Here is a 27,540-nt window from a genome sequence, read left to right on the forward strand (position 1 = left end):
CAGCGAGCGCAGCCTGTGTTTCTAATGGACTTCCTGGCAATAATGGGCACGTCAATAATATTTCTCTGGGCACTGGAGGCTCAGTGGACCACACCTCCCACAACCACTGACTGAAGAAGGAGAGGGAAGAGAGAAAGACGAGACAAAGGAGGGGAAAAAAAGCGAGCAAGGAGGAGCCGAGAGCAATCCGAGAGGATGAGAACATGAATAAAGTGGCACAGCTTGGAGAGAGGAAGAGGCTGAGGAGTAGGTGTAAACATGGTGGAGGAGAGTTGCGCATAAACACAGAGAGCGTCAGCGGTAGCGGAAATGCATCCTTTCCTTCATTTCCCCTGGGTTGGTTTTCATATCGGGCTGTGCCACAAAGACATGTCATATCAAAACTCTACACGACCCCTAGAGAGCTGGGGAACATCGCTGCAGCCGGCTGGGTATCTGTAGGCACCATCCTCTGATATTCTCATGGAGCAGTGTGGTTGCTGAACGACCATGAAACCAACCTAGCAACACCCCATCACCATTTTTAATCGTTTTTATTGCCAGCTTTATGAAACGGAAAGGCTCGCGGCATACCATCAGTGTGATAATGATAAAGGTAATCAAAATCATGTTGAGAGCTGATGCTTTGATTTGACACAAATATAGGTGTATTCATGTTATCAAAACAAAATTTAGCATTTTGTTACTCATATAAACTGATCTGGGCGATCATAATGTCGAGTAATGATCATTAACCAGCACTGTGACTGATGACCTCTGACATCAAGCAAATATCTTTGGACTTTTTCAGCCTGTAGGCTCTTCTTCTGCCAGTTATTGGCAAAATTGAAATATCAATCTTCTGTCTGAGTCTTTCTGTTGCCAGAGTGTGTGGGCGTACTGTTATCTAAATGCAAATGAAGACAATGGGGCCTCCCATCGCTGCCGTCATGGCAGAATAAAAGCAAGGTAAACTGATGCCCCAAAACAAGGAAGGTTTGCAGTTTACTGCTGCTACCCTTTAGAAATTGGCCTCACAAATATGTGGCAAAGGTCAAGATTTTAGAGCTGTGTGTGAAAAATACCCAGCATGCCCTTGACTTCAGCCTGTAACAGCTGCTCCACGATCGATAAGGCTGTAATGATCCGAGTGACGGTGATCACGGTCTGGTGTTCAACAGAGCAGTGTACCAGGGCTCAGACAGACTGCTCGCTTGTAAGACTCACTTACACCTACATGTGCATGTGTGCATGTATATGTGACATGCTGACACAGACACATCAGCAGGCAGCAGAATATTGACTGCATGGTTGTGGGAACGCAGCTTTTTTGAGCGAGAGAGAGAGAGAGAGAGAGAGAGGGAGATGGGGAAATCAATCCGTGCAAACACTCCAGCCACCAAGAGCAGGAGGGAGATTTAAGGGAGAGAAGAGTTTCTCAATGGTAAAGAAGATGTGAACTGTTTCAAAGGCAGGTCCTCTGAGTGTCAGGGGAGCCAAAAATCCCACAAGAAGAGCTCAACAGCTATCAATCCACAGCAAAAATATTTTTCAGTATTTTGTCGCATCATCAAGAATATCATGTTCATAGAAATACCCTAAAACACTGTGATACTATTTTAGGGCCATATCGCCCACCTCTATCACACATCTGAGAGGACACAGAGGAAGCGTGTAACTGTGCACGTGAAATCATTTCACGTGCATTAAGGCTAAAAAGATGAACCCAAATAGCACGACACATTGGCTGGGGGTCAGTTCACTTCACACTCAAACATCAAAACACAATTTCAAACTGCAGTGTATGTAATGACGACAGAGTGCTCTTTCCCAAACATTTTGGAAGAAGATTTAAGAAGACAGATGTAGTAAGTGTGAAATGTTGAGGTCTACTTTCTTAGAAAATGTCAATAAGCTCTAAATAATCAAATAATGACATAAAGAAATGTGATGCTCACTGGAAAACTGGTTATGGTGACTGGCTATGGTCTAGAGGAACTGCTAGTCCAGTGTTTATGAATGAATGACATAGACCCCACTTTCTCCTTTTAGAAGTGACGTTTTCTCAATCTTGGAAAAAACTCGTGAACGTGCGTTAAGTACCTAGCTTGCCACCGGTAGCGCTGGGCCTGCGCGCGGCGGACGACTCTGCGGGCTTCTTGGGAACTTTGGGGACCTTGAAGGCGGCCTGGGCTGAGGAAGAACGATTCCCATCCACACTGTCGTCATCCTCGAAGCTACGATCTGGAAGGAGAGGACAGAGATTAGAGCGTTGCCATCCACACTGTGGGCAAGTATGGTTCCAACTTATTCAAGGCTTCAGCACGTGTTGTTGTTGAGTCAAGTTCTTACACAGTATTGCGAATCATTATCATCAAAAACAAATCATAAATAGTCAAAACACAGAGGAACGATAATTTCATTTATTCACAACCTGCACAAGAATCGCTATAATCAGCCAATACAGGGATGAAGATGACGGCTAAAGATACTCTAAATAAAAAGATATACTTATAAACAATTACTATGTTGATATCTGATGAAATAAAATCATATCCATTATTCAAACTGTAAAGTCCTTCTGAAGCATATCGCTGAACCTTGAATTTAATTTGTCCCTTTGTTGTTGTTGTTGAGCTCGTAAAAAACTCTTAAAGCCAGCTGAAGACAATGAACACCAGAAGAAGAAAGTAGAGATGAGAAGCAGAGAACGGAGGAGGTTGTATTCTACAGAGAGCTTGGTCAGGAATCACTAAATCAATACTAATTACAAACACACCACTGGTTCAAAAAAAAAGAGGCAAACCCACACGCATATATGTCTGATCACTTCTAAGAGCCCAAGAAACACGGCCTATCATCAAGATGTCCACCCGTGCAACCAGTGACTAACAGAACTCTCTGGAACGCAAACCCTCAATCTGCACTGCTTGCAGAAATTAAGCTAGCTCGCAGGCTAGCATTGAAACTTGAGGCACACTTCTGCAGCATTTTGAAGGTGCATCTGGCAGCGAAAACACTTGTGGACGACAGTATGGGAGGACACACACACACACACACACACACACATTGTGCCGACTGTGGAGATGAAACTGTTGGCATAGGAATGCAGTTGCGCTCCGGTCGCTCTGACAACCAGCCATGGAGAAATGCGCCAAAGCCACCACCCTACACCTTGACTCATACATCAACTTACCTACAAACGCAGTCTACATGCAAAATCAACTGACAGGCGTGCGTGTGTGTACATACAAGCCAAATGTTCACACTGACTGCGGAGCATATTGTGTCAAGCTAAGTGGATGTGGAAAAAGGCAGACATATAGATCCTTTACCGTGAGACAACAATCAACACGCACACACACACACCCAGGTCCGTCCCTGCACTCACAGTCACAGATCCGCTGGCAGATAAGACGCCTCATGCTTCTGGGAGGGCGTGGTATTAGGGTCCCCCCTCTTCTCCGAGCTGCACCCCAAGACACATACACACACCTCACACACACTTCATAGTGGGGCTAAGGCTGCACGCACACACAAACACACACACGCACACACACTGCCATCCGAAAACCCCTCCACCCATACAAGTGCCGGCATTTTCTTTCACTCTCTCTCCCTCTGTTCTCTCCCTCCCTCCCTCTCTCTCCCAGCATCTCTCCTCCTTCCCTCAGCAGCCTCACAGCCAATCGGACGAGAGGTGACATCATACTGTTGCAGCCAGTGCGGAGGCAGGACTATGAATGTGTGTGAGATGGGAGAGAAAGGGGGAGAGAGAGAGAGAGAGAGAGAGAGAGAGAGAGAGAGAGAGAGAGAGAGAGAGAGAGAGAGAGAGAGAGACACTCAAGGAATATTAACAGGGTTTCTCTGTGTCCCTGCCAGACCAGCCAGCCTAAACTCAATATCACTGACAACACACACTCTTCAGCCACTTGCACCTCTTTCCCTTTCGCTCTCACACACAACTGTCAAAAAACCTCTTAACACACTTTTTAACTCTGCTGTGTTTACCTGTGTGCAAAGACATAGGTTTATTTATTCACTCTCTCCCTCTTCACATACACAAAAGAACAAAGGATGATGGAGCAATGATCAAAGGAGGGGGGTAAAGACCACACCCCTCCATCTGAGGCCTTGACCCTCCCACACTCTCACAGAGACACACACATGCAGTGCAGAGTATGCAGACAGTGACATGCTTGTAGTTGTGGTCAATGAAACAACTATGAAGTGTCAACTTTAAGCTTTAATCTGATGGTGTTTGCATCCACATCACATGAGCAGAGGAGGAATTTCAGCCCTTCTACATATATCCAGTAGCCCAGTTTTAGGGGACCAAAATGCACAGACAAGGTTATTATAACCCTGCAATCTGTCAGATCCGCACTGCCGGCACCATCACTTCTGGCTTGTTTTGTGGGATTTTTGCATTGAGTCTGGTCGACAGCAAGCAAAATGCATGCTCAGTTGAATTGAAGTTGACTAGCTGCATTGCCCTAAAGTTGGGGTGCTATAGATAAAAAGGGCTTCTAAAAATGTCTTCTAGACTGTTCACCCAATATGGATGTAACAGCAAACATTCTTCCAACTAAACAGGAGCTTCAATCGTATAATCACTCTTTAATTTCAAGTCAAATATGACCTTATACAGAGCCAAAATTAAATAACAATACTGTGCAACGATTCTACTCTCTCAATATATACAGACACTATACAGTATACAAGGACTTACATTTATGAAAACTGCCTTCATGCGTTTATTTAAAGTGAAAACTGAATGATGTTTTGTCTTTCAATTAGATCATGAGTGACACTTGTGTTTTCAAGTGGCAGGCACAGTAAGAATACATCATCCTGCAAACCTATGCTAAGATAACTGTTGTGGTTCAGCATACAGGGTCAAAGTTCAAGGGCCAAGACCCTCCTTTGCATAATAAACACCATTATGAAAGAGGTTCTTAAACTACACAAAATGAATGCAGAAAATAGAGAAATACAGTGATGTTTACAGTTAAATCTGAGTGCAAAGATGCTAACAGAGGCTAATGAATTCACAGTACCAGACAGCAGTTTAGTGAATTTAATTGCTTTCTAACAAAACCCACGGGCCAATTAGTAATACTCAGTCATGCATCGTGGGTCTTAGCATTGATTTCCATCACTGTTAGCATGATTCGCATCTCCTGCTTTTGTCCAGTCAGACCCCACGGGAGTAAATGTCTCTGGGTGAAGGGCAGAGCAAAGACACCAGAGAGAAAGAGAGATGGGGGAGAGACCTAGAGAGAGAGAGAGAGAGAATCCCTTATTGAGAGCAGACAGCACACATGCTGTTGCCATGGCGACCTGTGCAGACCAGCTTCTCAAATGAATAGCGCAGAAAACAGGGGAAAAAAGATGTTCAGTAAGCCCACTTGCCCGCATCCACATATCCACTTAAGTTTAATCAACAGTTGGATTTACTGTTTATTCACTGACTTCATGTTAGTTTATTAAATTAGGATGGACTCCGGCGTGATGGGGAGGAGAAGCTCCTCTGGCAGCATCAGCGTGTTCAAGGACACATCACATTGCCAAATAATGTGGCACAACATGCAAATAACAAGTCCATACACACATACACATGCAGAAACAGACACAGGCACACACCCACACACACAGTGAGAGATATCAGCTCCACCATGTACCAGGCAGCGTTGCCATGGAAACACAAGGGCGAGATCCCCTCCTCTCTCCATTGCAGAGGAAGAATCAAAAAGAGGAGTGACATGAAGAGAGAATACTTAAACATACAGATCTGATATTTGTCCAGAAATAATCAACCGGTGGTCAAAACAAAGAATCCTTGTGGAAATAATCCCAGAGCTGTTCCCAGACTTTAAACAGATACAATCTACATGGAGGAAAGCCAAGCAAAACACATGCATTGTTTCTCTGTCCCTATCTAAACATGAAGGGATGGAAGGAGAGACGCTGGCCTAACCGAAACATACAGATCTGATCACAGTCTCTCGAAAGTCACTCAGTGGTTAAACAGCAGATGAACAGCGACCAACAAAACAGATGTTCAGTTGTGACCACACGGTGGCAGCACTGGCTCCGCTATCAAATTAGTTCTATGGTTGGAGCATGCCGAAAAACCTCTAAACGCAGAGGGACACGGCATGTCACAGCGTTACAGACAGGAAAGATAATGAGAGCGAGTGCGTGTGCATGAGTCTCACACCAAATCCTCACTAACTGAACAGTAACAAGTGAATCAGGAAAATAAGTTTGCATTAAAGCGTGAATGTTTAAAACTCTGCATGGATATATCTTCAAAATATTAAATAAATACAATCAAAACAGCCATACTGTATATCAACTATATATGAATATGGAGCACATATAACTGTACTTTTGCTTGCACTCTGGCTCACTGGTGGCAAGGGTGATTTAGTTAACTAAAAACCAAAGAAAACTAGAAGTTTCGTGACCTAACAGAGTAAGAACAATGGTGAGAGAGCAACAGACACAGCTGAAGGGGAACGCTACAATTTAGAGACAGGTTTGTGCATACACAAGTCTGTGCATACATGTCAAAAGCCCACACAGTGTTTCTGCTAGTATATATAGTGTATATAGTATAACGTAGTTTTAATTCAGAAATAGTCACATCATGCCATGCAAACCTTGCTTAACCTCAGCAACAGAAAAGGAAAAAAGTTCCAGCCAGTGAAGCTGTTAAAAAGCATTGGGACATCTCATCGGCTGCAGCACTGCAGCAGACATCATCACACGCATTACAGCTGAAAATCTTAACGTGCCACTGGGAACATAACCAGATATCTTCAGAGGAATTAGATTTACTACACAGACAGCCTGTGTTTGTTTCGATCTGCTGTAAGCTGCAGGGGAACAGGCGACGCCACGTATTCCCACTCAGGAGCATGTGACAGTGTGCACAGTCCCATGCAAAAGATGACACACACAAAGTATTTTGACACAGCTCAGGCCTCAGATGAGAATGACTACTGGTGAAAAGAAGAACACGAGCGGCGCTGCAAGAATTGGGACAAAAGCTGTTGAAAAACTCATGACGGCACCAGTAAACTAGAGGAGGTATGTGTGTCAATGGAAAACGATGAATCCCACAGCTACTCGTGCAGGAACACATCCAACTAAAATCTATATGCATATCACAAAAAAGCACAATTACTTTGTCCTTAAATTTAGTGATTATTAGGAGAGATATTGTGCCTGCAGCCTACAGCTAAACGAAGCAGAAATATAAAGGAATTCATCCTATAGGAGAAACGTGTGTTTTATACTTCATGTTTTCTGAGCAATACTGATAGCAGGACTGTGGCGAATCTAATTTTTTTAATATTAGAAGCTTCTATTGAGGTTTCCGAATAAAACTTGTCCATCGTCATATTTTACGACTTCATCGCCCTAAAAAACCCGTACAATAAACCAGCTCTTTAATGAGTATAACTCGTCAGTTTAGTCAAAATAAACACATGTAGGCAGGAGACTAATCCAATGAAGGCATAAAATAATGATGAAATAATAATTGCCAGACTGCTCTGTAAATGTGTGTGCGTGCCTCTCTTTGCGTGCAGCAAGCAGAAGCAGAATATTTCATTAGATAAACACATGTTGTAAATTTCGGGAATGATTACATCTAGATTTTTTAAAATAAATTTAGCCTTTTGGACTTTACACTCTGCGGTTATTGGAAATTGGATCACACGAGTCGGAAACAATCCTACGCAGCCACTACTGGAATCTAATTCTGCAAATATATAACACTAATGATATTGGTGTAGCCTAGTCTTTATCTGCGACTGTGCAATGAACAGACAGCATTCAAGTACTGATTTAGAATTCCAATGTCATGAGTGAAGCTTCGAGCTATCCGGTAAAGCCGTAATTGACCATATAGTCTGTTTTTAAGAACTGATATAAAAATATACAAATGGCAGATGATCAGATGCTTCGCTCTCAGCCACCCACTTGTTTCTGGAAGGGAGAGTGACCGAGATAAGAGGGGCGAGATAGAAAGAGACATTTGAGGTTCAGGCCTGGATTTTCTAATAGGACACAGACTGCTCCATTTCCAGCCCAGCTCAGGGAAAAGGAGCTCCTTAAATGAACACACCCGCAAACACACACACGCAAACACACACACACGCAAACACACAGGTATAATTTGAGTCCCAATTCCAAGTCACGGAGAGGGATAAACCATAATATTCAGAGGAAAGCTTTGCCATGGCAACCAGCCTAGCCTGGAAACGGGGTCATGGTTTCCTTTGCAGAACCGGAGACGCACTGAAGCAGAATGAGTACGTCTGAGAGCGACAGAGAGAGTGAGTGTGTGTGTGTGTGTGTGTGTGTGTGTGTGTGTGTGTGTGTGTGTGTGTGTGCGTCCGTCCCTGTCAACACTGAAGTACTATGCAAGCATTGAAAGCTGCTGCTGATGGTCAGTTTGCAAGGAACCCACTATCTCTGGGCTTCCCTGGTGTGTGCGTACGGTGTGCGTCTGTATGTTTTTTGTATTCACGCAAGAGCATTTTCAAACCGGACCGAGTAACATTAAGGAACCGGTGAGCAGGGCGCCAGCGGCATTGACATGCTTTACTTTCTAATACATAAACACCGGAAACCGGCGTCATTTCTCTATAGACACACACACACGCACTCTACTCGACTAGAGGATGAAGTACACAAATAACTAATAATTTATGTCAATTCAAATAAGGTTACTGATCAATGCTTTACTGTGGTTCAGCTTTAAAATGTTCCGCCTGTGTTGCAGGCCAGTTATTATGTCTTGTCATTTATTCATGTAGATCTGGTATTTTAATGTTCAAACAGGATGGTAAGAAATTAAGAAAGCCTTTTATTTTGCTCTATTTTTATTGGGAACCACAAAACACTGTTTAGTAAGATTAAAATGTGAAAAATGTAGATATAACATATAAAATAATACAGATAATATAGATGTTTTAAACACAGTCTGAGTCGGATATTTACAAATCAATCAAGGAAGTTTGCCAAGTGCTTGGAGCAAGACCAGGAATGAGAAAATAGCAGCTCTTTATCAGGATAAACTTGAAGCTTGTTCTATTTTTAGGTTCCTTATTTATTACATTACATTTATTCATTTATATACGTGTGTGTGTGTGTGTGTGTGTGTATACACACAAAGTTATTGATGTTTTTCTAATACATGTATCTATATGTGTTACCTGATGATATATTCTTTGATCCATTTGGAATGCTTTGAAGGACACAGAAATGAAAACTAACCAATCATGTGACTATTATTAGATGGTGAACACGAGTTATGTCATTCTGTCTGCAGATACTGCACGGCCGCACTAGATGATGATTAAAAAGCACCGTGTGAAATTCTTATAGGGGCTGTTTTCAAAACAGCCAGAAAGAGGAGACCTGAAATTCTCTCAGCCATGTTGATTATGTTTCATCTAAATTTAACATCCACCAAAACAAACGCCCTTTTATGCTCTCCCTCTGTGGTAGATATTCTGGTCTGATGTGGCAGGAAACCCTCTCTTGAAGGCTGGAGTCAAGGCAAGCAGGGCTATAGTAGAGGTACAGTGGATCTCGTCTTAACAATGAATAATTGTTCATATTAACAATCATAAATCAGTGGAAATTATTCTAAAATTCAAACACATGTATCAGGAAGGCTGCCAGCACAGAAAAACACTTGACCCGACACTACAGCAACAGAAAGAGTTTAAGTGGGAGAGAAAAAAGCAGAGAGTTGATGTGCTAAAATTTTCTAAACTAAGTAGAGAAATTGTTCACAAATCCCAGCAGAACATTCACTCTGAGCACTCAGTCGGCTTGGGTAGCTAAGGTACATACTGTATATGCAACTGTGACTGATATCCAGAGTTTAAGTCAGGCCTCAGGCTGCGAGTCACAACAGCAACCGTCTCTCCTGGATGTGTCTCGTCTCTCTTTCATGCGAATTTTCAAAGGAAAACAGGAAAAAACAGCCCTTTTTTAACAACAAACAATGAATCGCTAGGACACACACACACGCTCTTGCATGTGTACTGTATATGTAGACCCGCACAAACGCAGTGCAACGTGATGGAGTTTTTGCCTCTGACACATGCACGCATGCAGATGCAGCCTATATCTGAGCCAGAGCACTCGGGGTGAAAGTGCTCCGAGTTTAAGCTGATTTCAAGCTAAAACCATATGCTGACAAGCCTTTGTCTGAGTGCCAGCATCCACAGCCAGATGAGATTAAACACACACACATATACACAGACGCACACACACTTACCGTTGCCATCATCCCCTACTGTCATGGTTACAGCGTGTTCAGGAAAGAAACTTCCTGTCGTCTCCGTCTGTATTCGCTCCTCTCCCTCTGTTCTCTCCTTTGTTTTCTCCTCTATCTCCTTCCCTCCCTCGCTCGTTCAATCTCTCTCTGTCTCTGTCATGGTGAATCAGGGAGAGGCAGTGATAGGCACCGCGCTGTGACTCGCCTACCGCGAGAGATCTCTGTCAGCTTCCTCCCCTCAGTCCTCTGCCCTCCCTGCTTACCTCACTCCCTCCCTCCCTCTTTTCTCTCAGCAACAGCTGCCTTAAACCCTTTAGAGCAAACGCCAAGAGCTGACCTAAAAGAGATGTGGAGCAAGGGCAAGTAAAACGAGTCTGTGTGTGTGTGTGTGTTTGTTTTAGCTGGTGGTGTGTGTTTGTGCCCTGGACTGGGCTGAATTCTCGGTAGGTTCTCGGAGTGTTTAGAGACAAACACCCGCTCATGCTTCTGTGAGCCTCGGCTGACCAGTGTTACCAGCTGAGAGCCAAACACGAATTTGGAAAAAACAAGTTGGGGAAACTAACAGACTCCAACATTTATTGAGATGGAAGGTTCAGATTTGCTTGGTACATGAAAGTAAAATCAGTGTTTTAGGAAGTACACACAAACTAGGAGCTGAAACCACGAATTAAACATCGTGCAAACTATTTTGATAATTGATGAACCACTTCTCCAGCTCAACTGACAGATACCGCCTCCTGCTTCTCAATTGTGAGATCTTTGACCTCAGAGGCAAAAGAAGAGCAACTTAACGAATGATGTAACTGTAAATAATGTAACTGTAGCTAATGATGTAAATGTAACAAATGATTACTTCCATCGTCGCTTAAACTTGCGATTGTTTTATCTGGACTGATCAATCATTTGGTAAGAAAGGAGTGAAAAAATCCGGAGACGATGTCTTCAAATCACTTTCTTGGTCCAATCAACAGTCTAACACCTCAAGATTAAGTTTACTGTCACATAAGATAAAGCGAGAGAATAAGGAAAGTTCATTATCAAAACTTTTTTTATCAACTAATCAATTAACTTGTGAAGGATACATTTTTCACAAGTTTTGACATGTTCAAACTGATTAGATCAAACAAGTAATCAAGAAAAACAGGCAACCAAGATGGGAACGCACCAAGAATTTACTGTTGTGTGAATCTGAGCAGCCGACTGACGCAGTAGCTGAGAAACACAAAGGAGAGGAGCTTAAGTACACGCAGGCCAAACAATGAGGCATGCGGCCAACGTTCGACCCGGCGAGCATCTGTGGTCACTTTCACTCCACATTCACTCGGGAAGTCTGCACATATTGATCAGACAGCGAGGAGTTTTTAAAGGGGCTGCCTGAAGAAACCCATTCAGCCTGCAGGTGAAGTGTAGAGTTTTCAGTGTCTCAGGTAAGAAGGATGGTGATGGTTCAAGTGTGTTGTGGGTCTAATTCAACAAAACGAATGGTGCGACAATCCTGATAACAACAGCACCTTTCCATGTTGTGTTGGCTACTTACGCCAGTTTCTTCTCAAACTTTTTCGCTAGACTGTTGCAATGTTTGCTCCCACGACCTTTCTCCCACCATAAAAGCCAAAAAATGATTCCATCTATATTATAATGAGTGGTGTTTTCATGCCCAGCAAAGCGTGTGACAGAAGAGAACAACACAAGAATAAACAAGAAGAAATCACATTATCATTTGATCATAACAACTGCACAATCCTGGACCCAAAACCACAACTTTGCTCCAACACCCCAGAGAGGTGGGAGTTAAAAGTAACACTCCCTCCCTCCCTGTGCTGCCACCAGAGACTGCATCTGGGCAACTACACCCACTCCACGCCCTGAGCTCTTCTTCATGGCTCTCTCTCCAAGCAAAGACTGCAACAGCCGGTCGGGCACCAACCGCTGCTGTTGCTGTTAGACAGATAGATACAGTGACAGGGCAGCCTGAAGGCACCAACAGCCGATGACAGGCTCTGCTAGACACTAACGACAGACCGGACTGACCTCGCAGAGAGCACAAACGCAGCTTAAAGCCATTTGAGTTTGGGATACATTTGTGTTCGTCTACATTTTCTAACCCACCCTGCATTATTAGCAGCTCTTGAAAGTATGCTATCCACTGGTATCTAAATGACTCTGTGCTCCCGATTATCAATAATAACACAACAAGCACGATCAGCTTCCAGGAAAGAAGTCAAACAAGCTATCTTGGACCCTGCCTTTAGACAGAGATCCCACAAATCACACAATTCCTTTTCTTTTTCTTGTTCTATTCCCGGAATCATCGTTATTGTGGTAACAACAGTGCTGTGGCACTGAAGACTGAATCAGCAGCACGCAGTGACTGGATGTAACCGATAATGGAAACATAAAATTTTATGACACCGAAAGAATCTGGATCAGTCTCATCAAAGCCAATCTCCAATCCTCCTGCTGAAATCAGCAACGTCGTTGTTTACGTCTCTGGAAAACAATGAATTTGTTGATGGACACAGGACAACAGGAACAAACAGCTTCTCTCGCATCTACCACAAGAGCCCCCTTTTGGATCAATATTCAGTAAACACTTTTCACACAAACACTTGATAATCATCCAGTCTGAAAATCTCAAATTCAATACATATGGAAGAAGGGAGACTGAACAGTTTATATTCTGGCATGGGTGTCAGCAAATCCCTAAAGGGCTACTTTACCAACTTTTAAATCTCGAGAAGTGAAAACAACAAAGTGAAACGTTGCTGTCAGGGGTGTCATCAATACAGCTCTGACTTTGCATGGTCAACAACACTGGCTGAGCCCGAGGCTCCCAGAGATCCACGGCCCAATCTTCTATTGGACAGCAACACACTCGGCAGCAGCAGCCTTCAGCTCGGGTCTGGCTCAGCCAGAAAACCCACAGCATCACACACACAACATCACACACACAGATTAAACCATTAATCCTGTTAGGTCCTCTTACAGGAGCTCATGGCAACAAACTGACAACCACAAGAGCAAATGCAGATCCAGACACGCAGAAGGACCCACTGACACACACATGCACATGTGCGTACGCACGCACGCACGCAGTCACACACAGACTCTTGTCAAATATGCGTCCAATACCTGACAACAGTAAAATTATCTTGACAACATGACTAAACTTGGTGGCTCTCAGAGACCAATACAACTGTGGCAGAATAAATGAGAAAAGGCACTGACCGTGACTCGGGCTGAGAGCCATGTTGCCTGAATTCAAGGCTTCATCAAAACGAGCGAACAACGTCTGTAACCTGGAGAGAAAGAGAAGAAGAACGGTTAGAGCAAAACTCTGAGAAAATGAAATACTTACAACTACAGATCTGTATATCCTAATGAGACTGAATTAGGAAAATGATACTCAATCATCGTCACTGAGGAGATCATGACAAAGAAAAAAGAAAATGTGCGCACACAAATACACACACACACACACACACACACACACACACACACACACACACACACACACACACACACACACTTTTGACCTAGAGACAGGCAAGGTGCTGTGAATCCCATGTGAAAGCATCAGCAGCAGCAACATGTGGACAGCCTGCCCGCCTGTCTGTCTGCCTGTCGCTGGGTGGGTGTGTCTATTATGCCAGTCACACTCATGAAGCAGCAGCAGCAACACGACAAGAATCCTCCTGACATCCTGCTGAGCACCAAACACACACACGCACACGCACACACACAAACTCAATCTCAAGCCAGATCAGCTCAGTCATGTCATGTACAGGTAAGACTGTTGGCATCTCCCACAAGCCACAAGCCATATCTCAAAAAACAGCCTCAAATGTCTCGATACACATTGGTTACACATGACTGGTATGAAAATATCCCAACAAAGACACAATGACTGCCATCCAGTAACATGCCCTAACACCTCCTTGTCAAAAGGTTAGCCATGGATGTGAGCACACATGAATAAGAGCCATACACACCGTCCTCTGTCTGTCTGTCTCTCTGTCTGTCTTTTGATGTTCAAAACTACCAGACAGCTTAGCAGCTCCAGATAAGTGACGATCAGCTTTGCAGCTGGCTCCTCAGCCGTGCAGTGTTTTCACGTGCTACCCTTCCCCTCATTAGCATTTTAATATGCCTATTTTGTTCCTGAGCAGTCCAGCCTTTAGTCTTCAATCCTCGTATGCCTCAGTATTTCCCAGTGGTCTGATTAAAAGGTTGCCGCGTTGCTGCGCAACATTGCCTTAGCTCCCATGCTAGTGACACACTCCAGTCCTCGGCTTCCCTCAGCTCTTTGTATCCAACATGGTGCAATGGCTGTGAGAGGAAGGGAGGGAGGGAGGGAGGAAGGCAGGAGGAGGGAGGGAGGGGGTGTGTGTGTGTGTGTGTGTGTGTGTGTGTGCGTGTGTGAGAGAGATAGAAGGAGCCAAACAGCAAGAGACCAAAGCATGCTACGGGCATCCGACAAGGCACCACCTACTGTCGCACATAAGCACTGTATGCTAAGCGCACACACACCCCCAATGAGAAACCACAGTGGTACAAAGAGTTAAATCTCAGGCAGGGTCTTCGTGTGTGTGTGTGTGTGTGTGTGTGTGTGCGTGTGTGTGTGTGTGTGAGATGTGAGACAAGTGGGCCAGTTTATGTGACAGGCAGTAAAGAGATTTAGTTACCCTTTACATAACCTCCCTCTCTTACCCACACACACACACACACACACACACACACACACACACACACACACACACACACACTCATCACAGGGGGAGGGGCTTTACAGCTCACGGCAGACAGAAAGCAAGGCTGCTCCTCCCCCCTCTACGTCTCTCCTTCTCACCCCACTTGCCTATATTCAATCCCTCCCTCCCTTCTATTCCTCGTTTTTAACTCCCACCTCCCTCTTCACATTTCATTATTCCAGGATCCCATCTTCTATACTGAGCTCACAATCTGTGCCAGACGGAGATTGCGACGACTGTCGCTGAAAAAGGGTCAGCCCGTGTCCAGTGGATATGAGACACCTTTCAGTTCATCTCCTACCCGAACACAAAATGTGTTCTGAATGCTCATTCAACCAGCAGTTGACCTCCTGATAGGAGACTGTCGCAGGTTAATCCTTTGTTGTTACTGTGAACAGAGACTCGAGTCTACAACAGCGCTTCCATTCAAATCACTGCTAGATGTTAGAAATACACACACACACACACACTACACATCAGGGTGTCATTTGAATGATGTTTAAACTTAGAAATAACACTGATCAATAAAACCCCCGTGTGTAACACAAACACACAGAGAAAGAAGTCCAGGCTGTGCCTGACTTGCACAGAATACAGGACAGGAAGAGCTGGGTTGAACAGCCAGGTCAGATAGTTCACACTGACCCATTCAGACTTCAACTTGTGTCACTGTTGGTCTGAAAGGGGGTCATCAGGTTCACGATCAGAAAAGTGGTCTCATCCAACAGTGGCTGACAGACGAACTGACCTGAAAATAAAACTATTTGCCAATCCTGATCCGCACATTTTGGAATGCCTTTAGGGACCAATCTAATTTCAGGGTGATAACATTCCTTATCATTCCACTGATACAGTCTGTAAACTACATATTTTGATCTTTATCACCAGGCTGTGCAATTCAGTCGCCTGTAGAGGGAACAACCTACACGTAATATAAAGATGGTGACTCCTGCACCTTTAAATTGGCTCACTGATAGCATGTCATTTCTGCAATGGCTTGTGTAATGCACTGAAATTGCTTTTATATAACAAAAGATAATTAAAGATACAACTCTTTGTGGGAATCGACATTAAAAAGTGAGACATACTGAAGCGTTCTGTCAATTCAATCCATACCAATTCCGACCACCACTCATGCATCGGCTGTCAGAGCGAGCTGTCTGTCTGTCAGCAGCAGCTCCTGAGGAGCTGCAACGACAGCGGCTGACCAAACTGTCTCACCAGGCCGATGGACTGACGTAGGTCTGCAGGGAGAAATGACGATTGTCTTTACTGATTGATGAGCCGGAGGGTAAGCCAGAATATGCAATAAAGTGAAACTGAAAAGCTCAAGGCCGAACTTGGAGCATTAATTAAACATTATGAATCCTGTTGCATGCCTGTTTCATGAGACAGGCCAGTGGCGGATGTCAAAAACGTTTCTAAAAATGATGTCTGTGTGGATTGGCCTTCAGGTTGTCCTGGCTTGCATGAAAAATGTAGTCACATCATCCAGACCTACTCCTAACTGTTTGGCTTCGTAATGTAAACAACTTTTCATATAAACAATATGAAGACATTTGGTGTGTGATTTAATTCTGTAGGCTTGGATGTGATTTCAGGCTTCTTTTTAAAATGGAAAGTGAAAGTGTCACAAGCTGCTGTAATCCAGACATGTCAAGGATTTCATGCATGCTAAACTTGTGTTAAGAAGCATAGGTCTTGAGTGTTAATAAATACAGCAGCAGCATATAGGATATAATAAAAGGCAGCCGTCTAGTCAACTGCTCACTTTTAACTCTTCTGCTTTCTCTAATGCTCTCTCCACCTTTGCACCTTTTATTCTCAGCCTCCTACACCCCCTTCCTCTCCATTATCTGACGCTAGCTCTGCAGAGCTGACATGTGATCTGGTCAGCAAGCTCCTGGCCGCAGCCCTACATTCCACCCAGCGACCATACACTAACACAAACACACTCAGACACACACACAACTTCTACCTAGCCTTCATACCAGTGCTCCCACATTATCAGCAAAGACAGCAACAAAACTGGTACGACATATTTGTGCTCATCACAATTCATGCAAAACTTAATGCATATTTTGAAGACTTTCATAGGAACTGTACAGTACATATGCAAAAGAAGTACAAGCATTGGTTTCAGACTTAAATCACCGTATCTGTCGCACCTCTACATATAACCCAAAGCCGACAAACACCCACGTCTGCATAAATCCCAAATACACAGACAGTGTGTATACTCTGGAGACAAACAGGCTTAATATGCGCAACACATGACACATGGCCACAGCCAGCATTCACAGACGCAAGACTCATATTGAGCAGTAAGCACACAACACTGGCTGCTGCTCGGCTCTCGCACATGGGAGAAAAAGGGGGGGGGGTTGGGGGGTCACTGTGTGCTTAGAATAACCCTCAACCCTGCACATGTAACCAGGACGACCAAAGAAGGACGAAACCACTCAATGGACCGTGAACACACACACACTCACTTTCTCCGATGTTTCCGCAACTCCGTTACTCCACCCAAACGCCTGTGTACCCCATCTGCCCCCTCCCACCCTCCTCCCCCAGTCAGTCAGCATTGTGCTCTGGATGAAAGTGCCTCTGTGTGTGTGAAGGGCAGAGTGGTGCATGGTGTGGCCTGGGACAGACTGAGTGCCAAGGCCACGGGACCCACAGACAGGCCACACAACTCATCCCTCCCTGCTGTCCGGAGCGGGCGCACGCACGCACGCACGCACGCACACACACACACACAAACAGAAATATTACCATCGCTCACAAAGACAGAGCTGATCAATAACTCACACATAGACATAACTCACCGTGCAGCAGGCAGTCCTCTCTTTGCCAGGTCTGCTCTGACCCTCTCTCCAACGTGACGATAAACATCCACCAAGGTTGTTATGGAGGCCTCGCGTACCTACACACAGCAGACATTAACCAATTTAAGCTCTACACAGACACACACACACACAATGTACAAACACACACCATGGCAGTGTGTGTTTGTTAAAGATTATGATTAACTTTCCATAAAAATTCCAAACAATCTATCTCCGCTGCCTCGGATTACAGAGATGCAAACGTAAACACTTAAAAAAAAAAACCCTTCAGGGCCCATACTCATCCACCTAATGGGAGACATCTGATTTGCCAGTCATGTTATGAGCACTCCAGTGATTGGGTAATGGGATGCTGTTAAAGGGATTCTCTGCAACTGAGGGTGGGTGGGCCTGTTGAGGATGTTGATTGGACGGGACAGTATGTGGGCAGATAATCATTGGGTAGACGGTAGAAGCAGATTTCAGCTTTGGGGTGCAACTCCACAGGAGTCTAAAGCAACCTCTCTCTATCCCTCTCTCTCTCTCATACGCAGCTAGCACTGTTGTGTGGGTTAATGGGTGGGTGCTGGTGCTCATGATTCAGCAGTAAAGCTGGGCGGGGGGCTCGACAGAGCCCATCTCCTCACTAATAACAGTAATAATCACAGAGCTGCCTTAAGATGCCAACCAAAACACTCTGGATGCTGAGAGCTAAACCACAGGCTTAACACGAGGATGACACAAAGATCTCTACCCACTCACACACATAAAATACATACATACGCAGGCATGTTGGTCATGTATCAGATCACAAAAAGCACTGTCTCTTACCTGTGGGTTCTGGTCTCCAGTCAGAGTGCAGAGATGAGGAACTAACTTACTCAGGCTCAGGGGCTGGGCTCCATACCTGAAAGAAAGCCAGAAGAAGGCAAGGAAATGAGAGGGGTGATATTTATTCCTGACAATGTAAAGCAAGTATGAAATACCATGCTGTCAAATGAAAACCATTCATACCACATTTTCACACACACTGAATCTAGAAGAGACACCAAAGAAGCCGAACAACCACACAAGTAAACAAAACACAAGGAAATGGAGAAAAACTTAAATCAGAAATAATACAATCAGAAAGTTAAAACTGAGATGAACATGGTTAGATTATTTTCCAGCATCGCCGGAGGGCGGTTTTTATCATCACAGAGAAACTTCTGTTGAGTACAATCTGCAGCGTTTCTGTATTTGCTTTCTGCAGCATGTGTGATCATATTTCTTAAACTACTAGTGTTTTATTTACTTGCACCCCCCCACCAAAATTCAACACAAGAGTTTTCAAAGTGACAAAGGTATCGTCTTCATCTCTTTGCACTTCATTGATCATTTCTTAGCCACTGTTATATCTGGAGCTATGTGAGCTACACGCTACCATAACAATATAGTGTGAAAACCCAGAAACAGCCCATTCCTGTGCCATGTTTGACTCAGAGTACTAAGGCTAAATGGATACCTGTGTACACTCAGTAAAACTTCTTTAGCTTTACTATCAGGTAGCAACTTAGCATTTAGCACAACACTGTCACTGTCCATTAGCAAAGATATGCTAAAATTAGCACTGCAATTCTAACAGCCTGGATTGGCTGTGTATGGTAACCTTAAGGCAGAAAGTAAACAGTACAACCTGCACAGATCTGACTGCTGTAAACAAGGTGGAAACAAGTGTGTGTTTGTTTAATGACACTTCAAACTTGCAGGATGCAGGTCAACTTTGGCAGCTGTGTCTCTACAATCCCTGACTGTGTGGGATTCTACAACAGTAGAAATGAGCAGAAGACAGAGAAATGTGCATAAGATAATAAAAAAATGAAGTCAAAATGCAGCCCAGAAAACATCTGTCATTAATGCAGACTATTCGTAAGTCATGCTGTAATGGGAGAAGTTAATAAAATGTGAGAAAAGCCCTCTGTGCAAACAGCCCAAATTCAGTTTTTTTCTAGTGCACAAAAACTCCCAAATGTGATCTATTTGACTTCCTGTGGCTTCTGGAAAAATGTCTCTAAAGAGACCTGCGTATTTTCTCTGGAACGTAGCAGTGAGATACCATCCCGTTCCAATTATTCGTTCATGTTGACTGAAAAAAAGCGAGTCCTCCATCAGGCCTGATAGCTTCAGGCCGGATAAAAACCCCTGAGAGCAACAACTACGCTTGTAGACTGTAAGCGTCACATGACAAAAGTGGTTGTGCCATTTCGAGCACGTGTGCCACCTTTACAGTCACACAAACAGTTAAGAAGATTAACCCTGGAGACTGAGACTGTGTGTATTTCTTTAACAAACAAAATGGGTCACGCTCATGGAGAGCAGTCACAACACGTGAAATATCTACCTCTGCAGGACATTAGTCAACTCATTCTAAAGATGTATGGCATCAATATAGGATTAAAATTGCAGAATTACCATCAGAAAAATAATCTATTATGTATTTAATAAATCCATGAGTTGGTTTATAATGAATACAAATAGATATACTCTATGTTTACACTTTGAATTTATTGTAAGGACTATGGTGTGATCTTCTGTCCAGAGGTCGAGAGAATATATACCTACATTTAACATCTTTACAATTTAGAATGTATTCTGTGATTATTCCTGTGCATTTCACCCTGGCAGTGATACAGATGAAGATGGGGAAATTACTCACGTGCTGAGCGTGGCACTGAGACAGAGGCAGATTCCTTCTCGACTGCGGAAGTTCTTGTGTTTAAAACCAGGAAGTAGCCTTTCCCAAATGTACTGGACGTAGGAGGAGGAGGAGAGAGAAAAGGGGAGAGAAGAGGGAGAGAAAGAGTGTCAGTAGGTGCGAGCAGAGCGAGGTTCTGCCAGGCAGCTCATCAGGGGTCTGAGCAGATTACAGAGCACAGAGGAGGTTTACTGATTGTGGAGATGTGCATGTGTTCTGTGTAGCTAACACAAAGCACTGTGGAGATGTAGCCTGTGTAATGCCTTTTGTATCCAGAAGAGGGAGCCCAAAACACAGCACACCTCTCAGCTGTAGTGAGTGTTTACTTATTTGGAGGTGGCTGTGATTTGTCTTTCATCTCTGTGTTGCATCTTGAGTGCATTCTTTTTCTGTTGTGCATTCTTCCAAATAACTGGAACGACACTTGAACTGAACAGGTTGCTGCCTACAGGCTCTTCTGACAGCACACAAAAACACAATGCAACACAGTTTGCCACTGTTGCAACCTTTAATACCGTCCACCATCAGTGCCTGAACTTGAAACACAACCACAGTCCTGCATCTATTTTAAGGACCAACTGGTGTTTAATCTTGATTGACATCTAAATAATCTCAATCACTATCCATCCTTGTCTGGTCTGGGTCATGAAATTCAGACTTTGTGTGTGTGTGTGTGTGTGTGTGTGTGTCTCACCATGGGTGAGGCAGTCTGCTCCATACAGCGAAGGATGAGAGCTTGGCTGTTCTCCCTGACATGGTCCTTCCCATCGCCCAGCCTGTCCACCAAAGCTGGCAAAACTTCAGAGAAAAAAAAAGGGGATGGACAGAGAGAGAGAAAGAGAGCGAGAGAGACGGGATAGTGATGTGAGCCAATGTCTGAAAAATGAAATTTAATGTGCAGTATTTACATCAAGTACAGCAGAAATGAGGCCACACATGAACACTGAGTTTCTACCAGATTTAAATACCAAAGAAAATAAAGACTGCCCCCAAGTGGAGCACTTTTAAACCACACAAAGATACATGCCTGTCATTAGTTACAGTCTGTGGGTGTGCGAGAGAAACAGATGAAAACTCATTGCAATTTAAAAGCTCAAGCGATCCCACCATCAACAACAGGGCTCTGACAGGACGAGTGGAAAGAGAGGACAGGAAATGAGAAATGGACCGTGACTAAAAGATCATCAAATGCTTTCATGTCAGCTCCACTTTATCTAACACGCAACTGCTCCAGTAGCATGGCCTGCGCGATGCGGCCAAGTGAACTATAAGGATTTTGGCAACTACACAAACGTGTCAGATGGCTCCTCTAATCCTCGACGAAATGAGGAACAGAGTTGGCGTGCGCCTCAGCTGTAAGTGTGTTTCAGCTCTCGCATCAGATAAACAGGTAACTGACAGCTTTTGATCTGATGACCTGCCATCTGGGGGTGCCAGTATAAATAAATAATCTTCTTTAAAAGATGAGTCGTTGATATTCTATATTTTTCTTATAAATCTGAGATCCCATGAAAAGACCAAAACCAATGATGATGGATTCGTACACAAATTCAAACACAAAGTCTGATGTATCTTATTCCTCGATGCCATAGTCTTCCATTGTCATACAAAAGCTATTAAAAACACAGCTTATATAAACAAATATATACTTAAAAAATAAATCAAAGTATATATTTGTGGCCCTTTTTTAAAGATTTAAATCTACAAAAAGCCAAAAATCAAAAACATATAGTGGTTTAACCACAAACCCAAAACCCTGATCAAAGAGACAAAACTTTGAGCTACATAAAACTCAAAACCTCCCTTTGACATTCACACAATGAAATAAACATGCACACACACACACGCAGGCGCATGCACACACATACACACACTCCTACCCACATTCCTATTCTGAAACTTCAGCGAGGGGAGTGGTGATGTCATCTGTCCTTTTCCTGTGATGTGTGTATGTGCGTGCACGTGCGTCCGTACATTATGTTATCATAACAGCTGGTTGCCTTGGCAACAAGGACAATGCTCTCAAACAGAATGAAATGACAGGAGGGGCATTGTTGCACGCAACGTCATCTGCTGTAGTAAGGATGTAAACACACGCAGACACACACATGCTTGTATGCTGCTGGCTAGCTCATTTTCTGTCATCTTTTTCAACATGGCAATCAAACTGGCAAACCACATGGCTGCTGGTCGGCCAATCACATTGCCTCATTTCATCGGTCACACAGCACAACAGGAAAGTGTTCTAAAAAGTGTCCTTATGTGATCTGTATGCTTCACTTCCATTTCCACTTCACATCTGGGAGTTACTTTGCACACATACAGCGTGATGGCAGCAGCCCTGCGCAATGAGTCAGTCCTGTAGATCAATGCAATCACTCAGTCTCAATGATCTCATCTGCCTCCCCTCTGAGTGTGTGTGGGAGGAGGGTGGGTGCAGGGAGAAGGAGAGAGAGGACAGGAAAGGAGAGATGGAAGTCAGACAGAGGGAGGGAGATTCCAGAGTCAGCGGTGGCTCAGGGAGATGTTTTTACCATCAGTCTGAAACACACACGTCCCTTACACACACTCATACACAGAGCCGGGTGGTGGCACCGTTCTAGACAGTAAGCGAGATCAGGAGTGTGTGTGTTGTGGCAGACTTTGCACAGTGTGACAGGTCCAGTCATCCCAGAGCTGCACTGCAGGAGGAGTGTGTTTGCAGGGGACAGGAGCCAGCCTGGCTGACAAAGACAGCTGGTGACACCTTCAGCGGCCACACACCAAGGCTGGTACTGACATGACACACACATACACACTCACAAAGCGTGAAATCTGATACAAGATCCAGTGCATGAGGTCATATGAATGCGGTGAGGTGTGGTTTTGGGGTGTAATAGACAGAGTTACAGTATGGCAGACAATTTGGAGCCTAAATATAGAGACTGAAAGATGCAGACTGGGCGTTGCGGGGGGCGGGGGCAGGCTTCAGAGAAGCCCTGCTTGTTTGTTTTAGAGGAACTACAAAGTGGAAGTGAGAGACAAAATGGAGGGGCTTGCGCCAAAATTCTGAAGAGTCTATACGACAATACACAAATCATCACACGTCATGTGACAGTACACAGAAATGCTGTTGATTTCTGCCGTTTATCCATTATTCACTTTGGAAACTACTTGGACTCAAACCAAGAGGGCAAACCCATCCTCGACCAGCACTCTCTGCTCAAGATAATGGATAGCTGAACGTTTACCTTTGACCCCGATGAAGCGAACAAAGAATGGCTAAAGAAACTAAATTATTGCAGTCTGTGTTGGCGATACTTTGGCTGACACGTTTGTCCAGGTACAAGTTTTCTATCTATTTCATGGACCAGTAAATGAGACATTCGAAGTATTTGTGTGTTTCATAAAGTTGCTTTCACTTCAGTATTTCAGAGGGAAGACAAAAAAAAAGTCCCTTTCAAGTGTACAAACTCTATCTAGTATAAGAATGAACACAAACATTCATGGATGAGTTTCAGTGTACACAGAGCACAACCCAAAGGATTTCAGTATGTGGATAGGTTAGATATCTCACCTGTGCCCAGGTATCCTTTAAACCGCTCTCCCATACGATCCACAAAAGCACCACAGATGTCTATCCCCAACAATGCCACCTGCAAAACAGAGAGTGAGACAGCGGGTCACACGCAATAATTATCCACAAGTATTGTACAATATTCATGGTTTCAGGTATAAGACAGTTATCAGCAGTTTCCTACTTTCATATCAATAAACTGAGTTCATTTCAACCAGTTTCACTGTTGATGCTTGCACATCAACCACAGTGTGGGCAGTGATAGGGGACGCGTGGGCTGAGGATTAAATTATGTTCTCGCAAAATTTTGAGTGTGGTCTTGGCATCCTGGATGGATTTTTAAAAAATGCTGAATCAGACTGTCTCCTGAGTTTTGCTGACTCTGCAAACAGCTGAGACCGTGAAAGGGAATGTTGTCATGTTCAAGGAATTAAAGTCTCTCCTTTCAAGACGCAGACCAGTCAGCCTGCCAACAGCTTATAAAACCGGTCTGAGTCCCCCAAAACTCTGATATCTGGATGAGCCTTGTAGTGCCAGACAAAGACAGAAATACTGTACCCAGCAGAGACTGGCAACATCAAATTACAGCTGAGTTCACAATTCCACCAAAGTACAGACAGGACCATCACTAGATTCAGAGGGGGGAAACAAAATCCTAGAAATCTCATTTTTATACTGAAAACCAAATGTCCATAATGTAAGTAGAATTTTCCCCCATTGCAGTATATTTGTTTCCACCATGTGACCCCACTCTGCAGATTTAAGAGGCTGTTAAGTTTGAATGTACACATAAAAAGCCTGAATGGAGATGCCTATCCAAAAAAAAAACCAACTAATTGTTATGGCATGGGTATCACAGTGATGATACCTGAACCAGCTCCATTCACTGGTTGAGACCCTGACAAGTGGTGGAAAGCTGAAGTTTGGATAAAGACATGATACTCTAGTCAACAGTCAGGAAAAAGTCTCAGAAATAAACATAAACGTCATATTTAATGGGTAATACCATACTTTCAGAGGTTAGCATGTTAACAGCTGCGACACTATCTACACGATCTGTATAACAGAAATTAACACATTAATTATCACACATTCATTTGCACCATTTAGTTTATAAATGTGGCAAAATTCTCAGCTCACCCCAAAATCAAAAATATTTTTTTTCCTCCTACCTGTCGCACTTTTTATCCAACTAGATTGTTTTAGTGTGAGTTGCAGAGCTCTGAAGATATCGGCTGCACAGGTGTCTGCATTTGCTTGATTATAATGCGACTAGATGGCACTCGGCCTGTGTTGCTCAAAGTGGCAAAAAATAGATTTGAAAAACTCGACGACAATGTCTCTTTCCAGAAACCTCATCTCAAAATAATACAGACCTTGTCGTGAACAGCTTCATGTAGGAACTATTTTCTTTCTACCAAATTAAACCCTTCATTTGTGTCACTGCGCAGAAGGAAATGTGCATCTACTCCCCTAACGCTAGTCTGACACTGGTAGCTTGTGGAGATTAGTTTATAGCTAACAAATACTACTAGCTATGATACAGCTCAGCCTAAGAGGACACCATCAATGTTTATATCCTGTGCTGTCACGAGCAGGAGACTTTTGTTCATTACTAGATGCACGCTTACTTCTGCGCAGTGATACGGTTGGCGGGTGTAGATCGGTAGAAAGATAATAGTTCCTACATGAACCTGCTCACAACAAGGGTTTAACTTGGGTTAACGTGAGTAACCAGGTCATGATTTCTGGAAAGACACTTTGCTGTTGAGTTTTTTGACACTTTGATCAACACAAGCCGAGCATCATCTAATTCTATTAGATTAAAGAGAAGGCAGACATCTGTACAGCTGATAGCTCCATAACTCAGCAACTCACACAAAACAACCTAGATGGATAAATATCACTATAAGTAGAAGGAAAAAGGTGATTACATTATGAGATGTACTGTATGTGATGCATTCACGGCGTCATGGGGTTTGTTCAAGTGACCCTTGCTAGGCCTCTCACTCATCTGTCTTTACTGTGATTTGGCTCAGTCATAACAGAAAAACTGGCTGGTGATGTGACTGGATTTTTGTCTGGTGGTATAGTTGAGTTTTCCACTGTGTTTCTGATTAGGATCACATCCCACACTGCGCTGTGCTGCTGGAATGCTTATTTTGGCAGTGCTGCTGTAACACTGAACAGTCCAAAAAGAAAATCCATTAAAACATCATTCTCCAGACTCGTCTGTCCTGTTGACTGCAGTTTCTTCCCTATTTTAGTCAAAGTAAGAGCGGAGCCAGGTAACCACAGACATTAAGAAGGGGGAGAATGGGGGGCCATGAGGTAAAACACAAGGAACGAAGGCCAAGTAGCCCCAGAGAAAACAAAAATCACCTGGAGAAGAAACATGAGCTCTGGGTACCTATGATGACTCCTTCATACTGACCTAATTTAGGGGGAGGAGGAGGAGAGGAAAAACAGCAGGAGAAAGAAGAAACAGTACAGGAAGGATACAGCCCTGAGGCCTCCCCATCCCCCTCCTCCTCCACCCGGCACCCCAACAAGCTTGGCGCCCACAACCATATGGCGTCTTCACGTGGAGAGAGACCGAGAGGAGGAGATAGCGGAGAGGAGACGAAAGGGACTGGGCTTGTTATCTACCTTGGGCTTTTTACAGTGAACGGTGTGACCAGGGCTGAGGAGGGAATGAGGGAGGAAAGAAGAACGAATAAACGTGCGGAAATATTTAAGACAGGCATGTGGACAAAGCAAGGTCTAGAAGGATCATACTGAAACACACATTCATTGTTCGACAACACACCGCTGTTTCTCTCGCTTCATAACATCAGTGCGACTGAGGTATGCTGGAGAAAAAAAAAGTAAATATTTAGCCCGGGATGAATGGTTCTTTGTGAAGACTCAGGTTGGTACGCACCGTGGCTTAGCTTGTTAATTCGCAGACCGTGTACAGGGCTTGCTCTGGATTCTAGAGAGGCTTAAAGTGAGTTTTGGACAGAAAAAAAGGGGTCAAAGGCTCCTACAGAAACATCTGAGCGGACAAAACGAGCAAAGGTGGAGGCTGGTGCTGCAGCAACGAGACCAATAACTCATTAATCGATCAGTGAGACAACCATGATTTGGGTCATGCTTTAATATCTGAGCTTCACTGTGCAGATTTTGGCTGCTGCTGAAAGTGGAAAGTTTCTCCGCGCTCACTGAACGGGCCCGCGAGCATGATCTGTGACGTCATAAATAGTCTTGAAGTCGATCCTGGTCCAATATTCCACTCACGCAAGTGTGATGTGGAACCGTGAAGCCTCCGATACACAAACACTGAGAACGGACTCCTCAATGATTTTTTTAGGCAGGAAGGAGCAGCAGATTTAATTTTTAGG

The 27,540-nt window shown here is 43.9% G+C and overlaps 1 protein-coding gene across 16 annotated transcripts in view; it reads right to left on the reverse strand.

The window, feature by feature from the left end:
* clasp2 (cytoplasmic linker associated protein 2) overlaps positions 1-27,540 on the reverse strand; it is a 55,870-nt gene that overhangs the window by 24,208 nt on the left and 4,122 nt on the right. For all 16 annotated transcript variants that reach the window (XM_041955735.1, XM_041955733.1, XM_041955736.1 and 13 more), the window contains exons 2-8: positions 24,158-24,236; positions 21,296-21,399; positions 20,563-20,654; positions 18,699-18,774; positions 17,868-17,965; positions 13,517-13,587; positions 2,083-2,223 (exon numbers count right to left, since the gene is read on the reverse strand). In XM_041955735.1, coding sequence (XP_041811669.1) covers positions 2,083-2,223; positions 13,517-13,587; positions 17,868-17,965; positions 18,699-18,774; positions 20,563-20,654; positions 21,296-21,399; positions 24,158-24,236 — 661 coding nt within the window. The remainder of the gene's footprint in view (positions 1-2,082; positions 2,224-13,516; positions 13,588-17,867; positions 17,966-18,698; positions 18,775-20,562; positions 20,655-21,295; positions 21,400-24,157; positions 24,237-27,540) is intronic.

Source organism: Chelmon rostratus, chromosome 16 (genome assembly GCF_017976325.1).
Source record: "Chelmon rostratus isolate fCheRos1 chromosome 16, fCheRos1.pri, whole genome shotgun sequence".
Taxonomy (NCBI): Eukaryota; Metazoa; Chordata; class Actinopteri; order Chaetodontiformes; family Chaetodontidae; genus Chelmon; species Chelmon rostratus.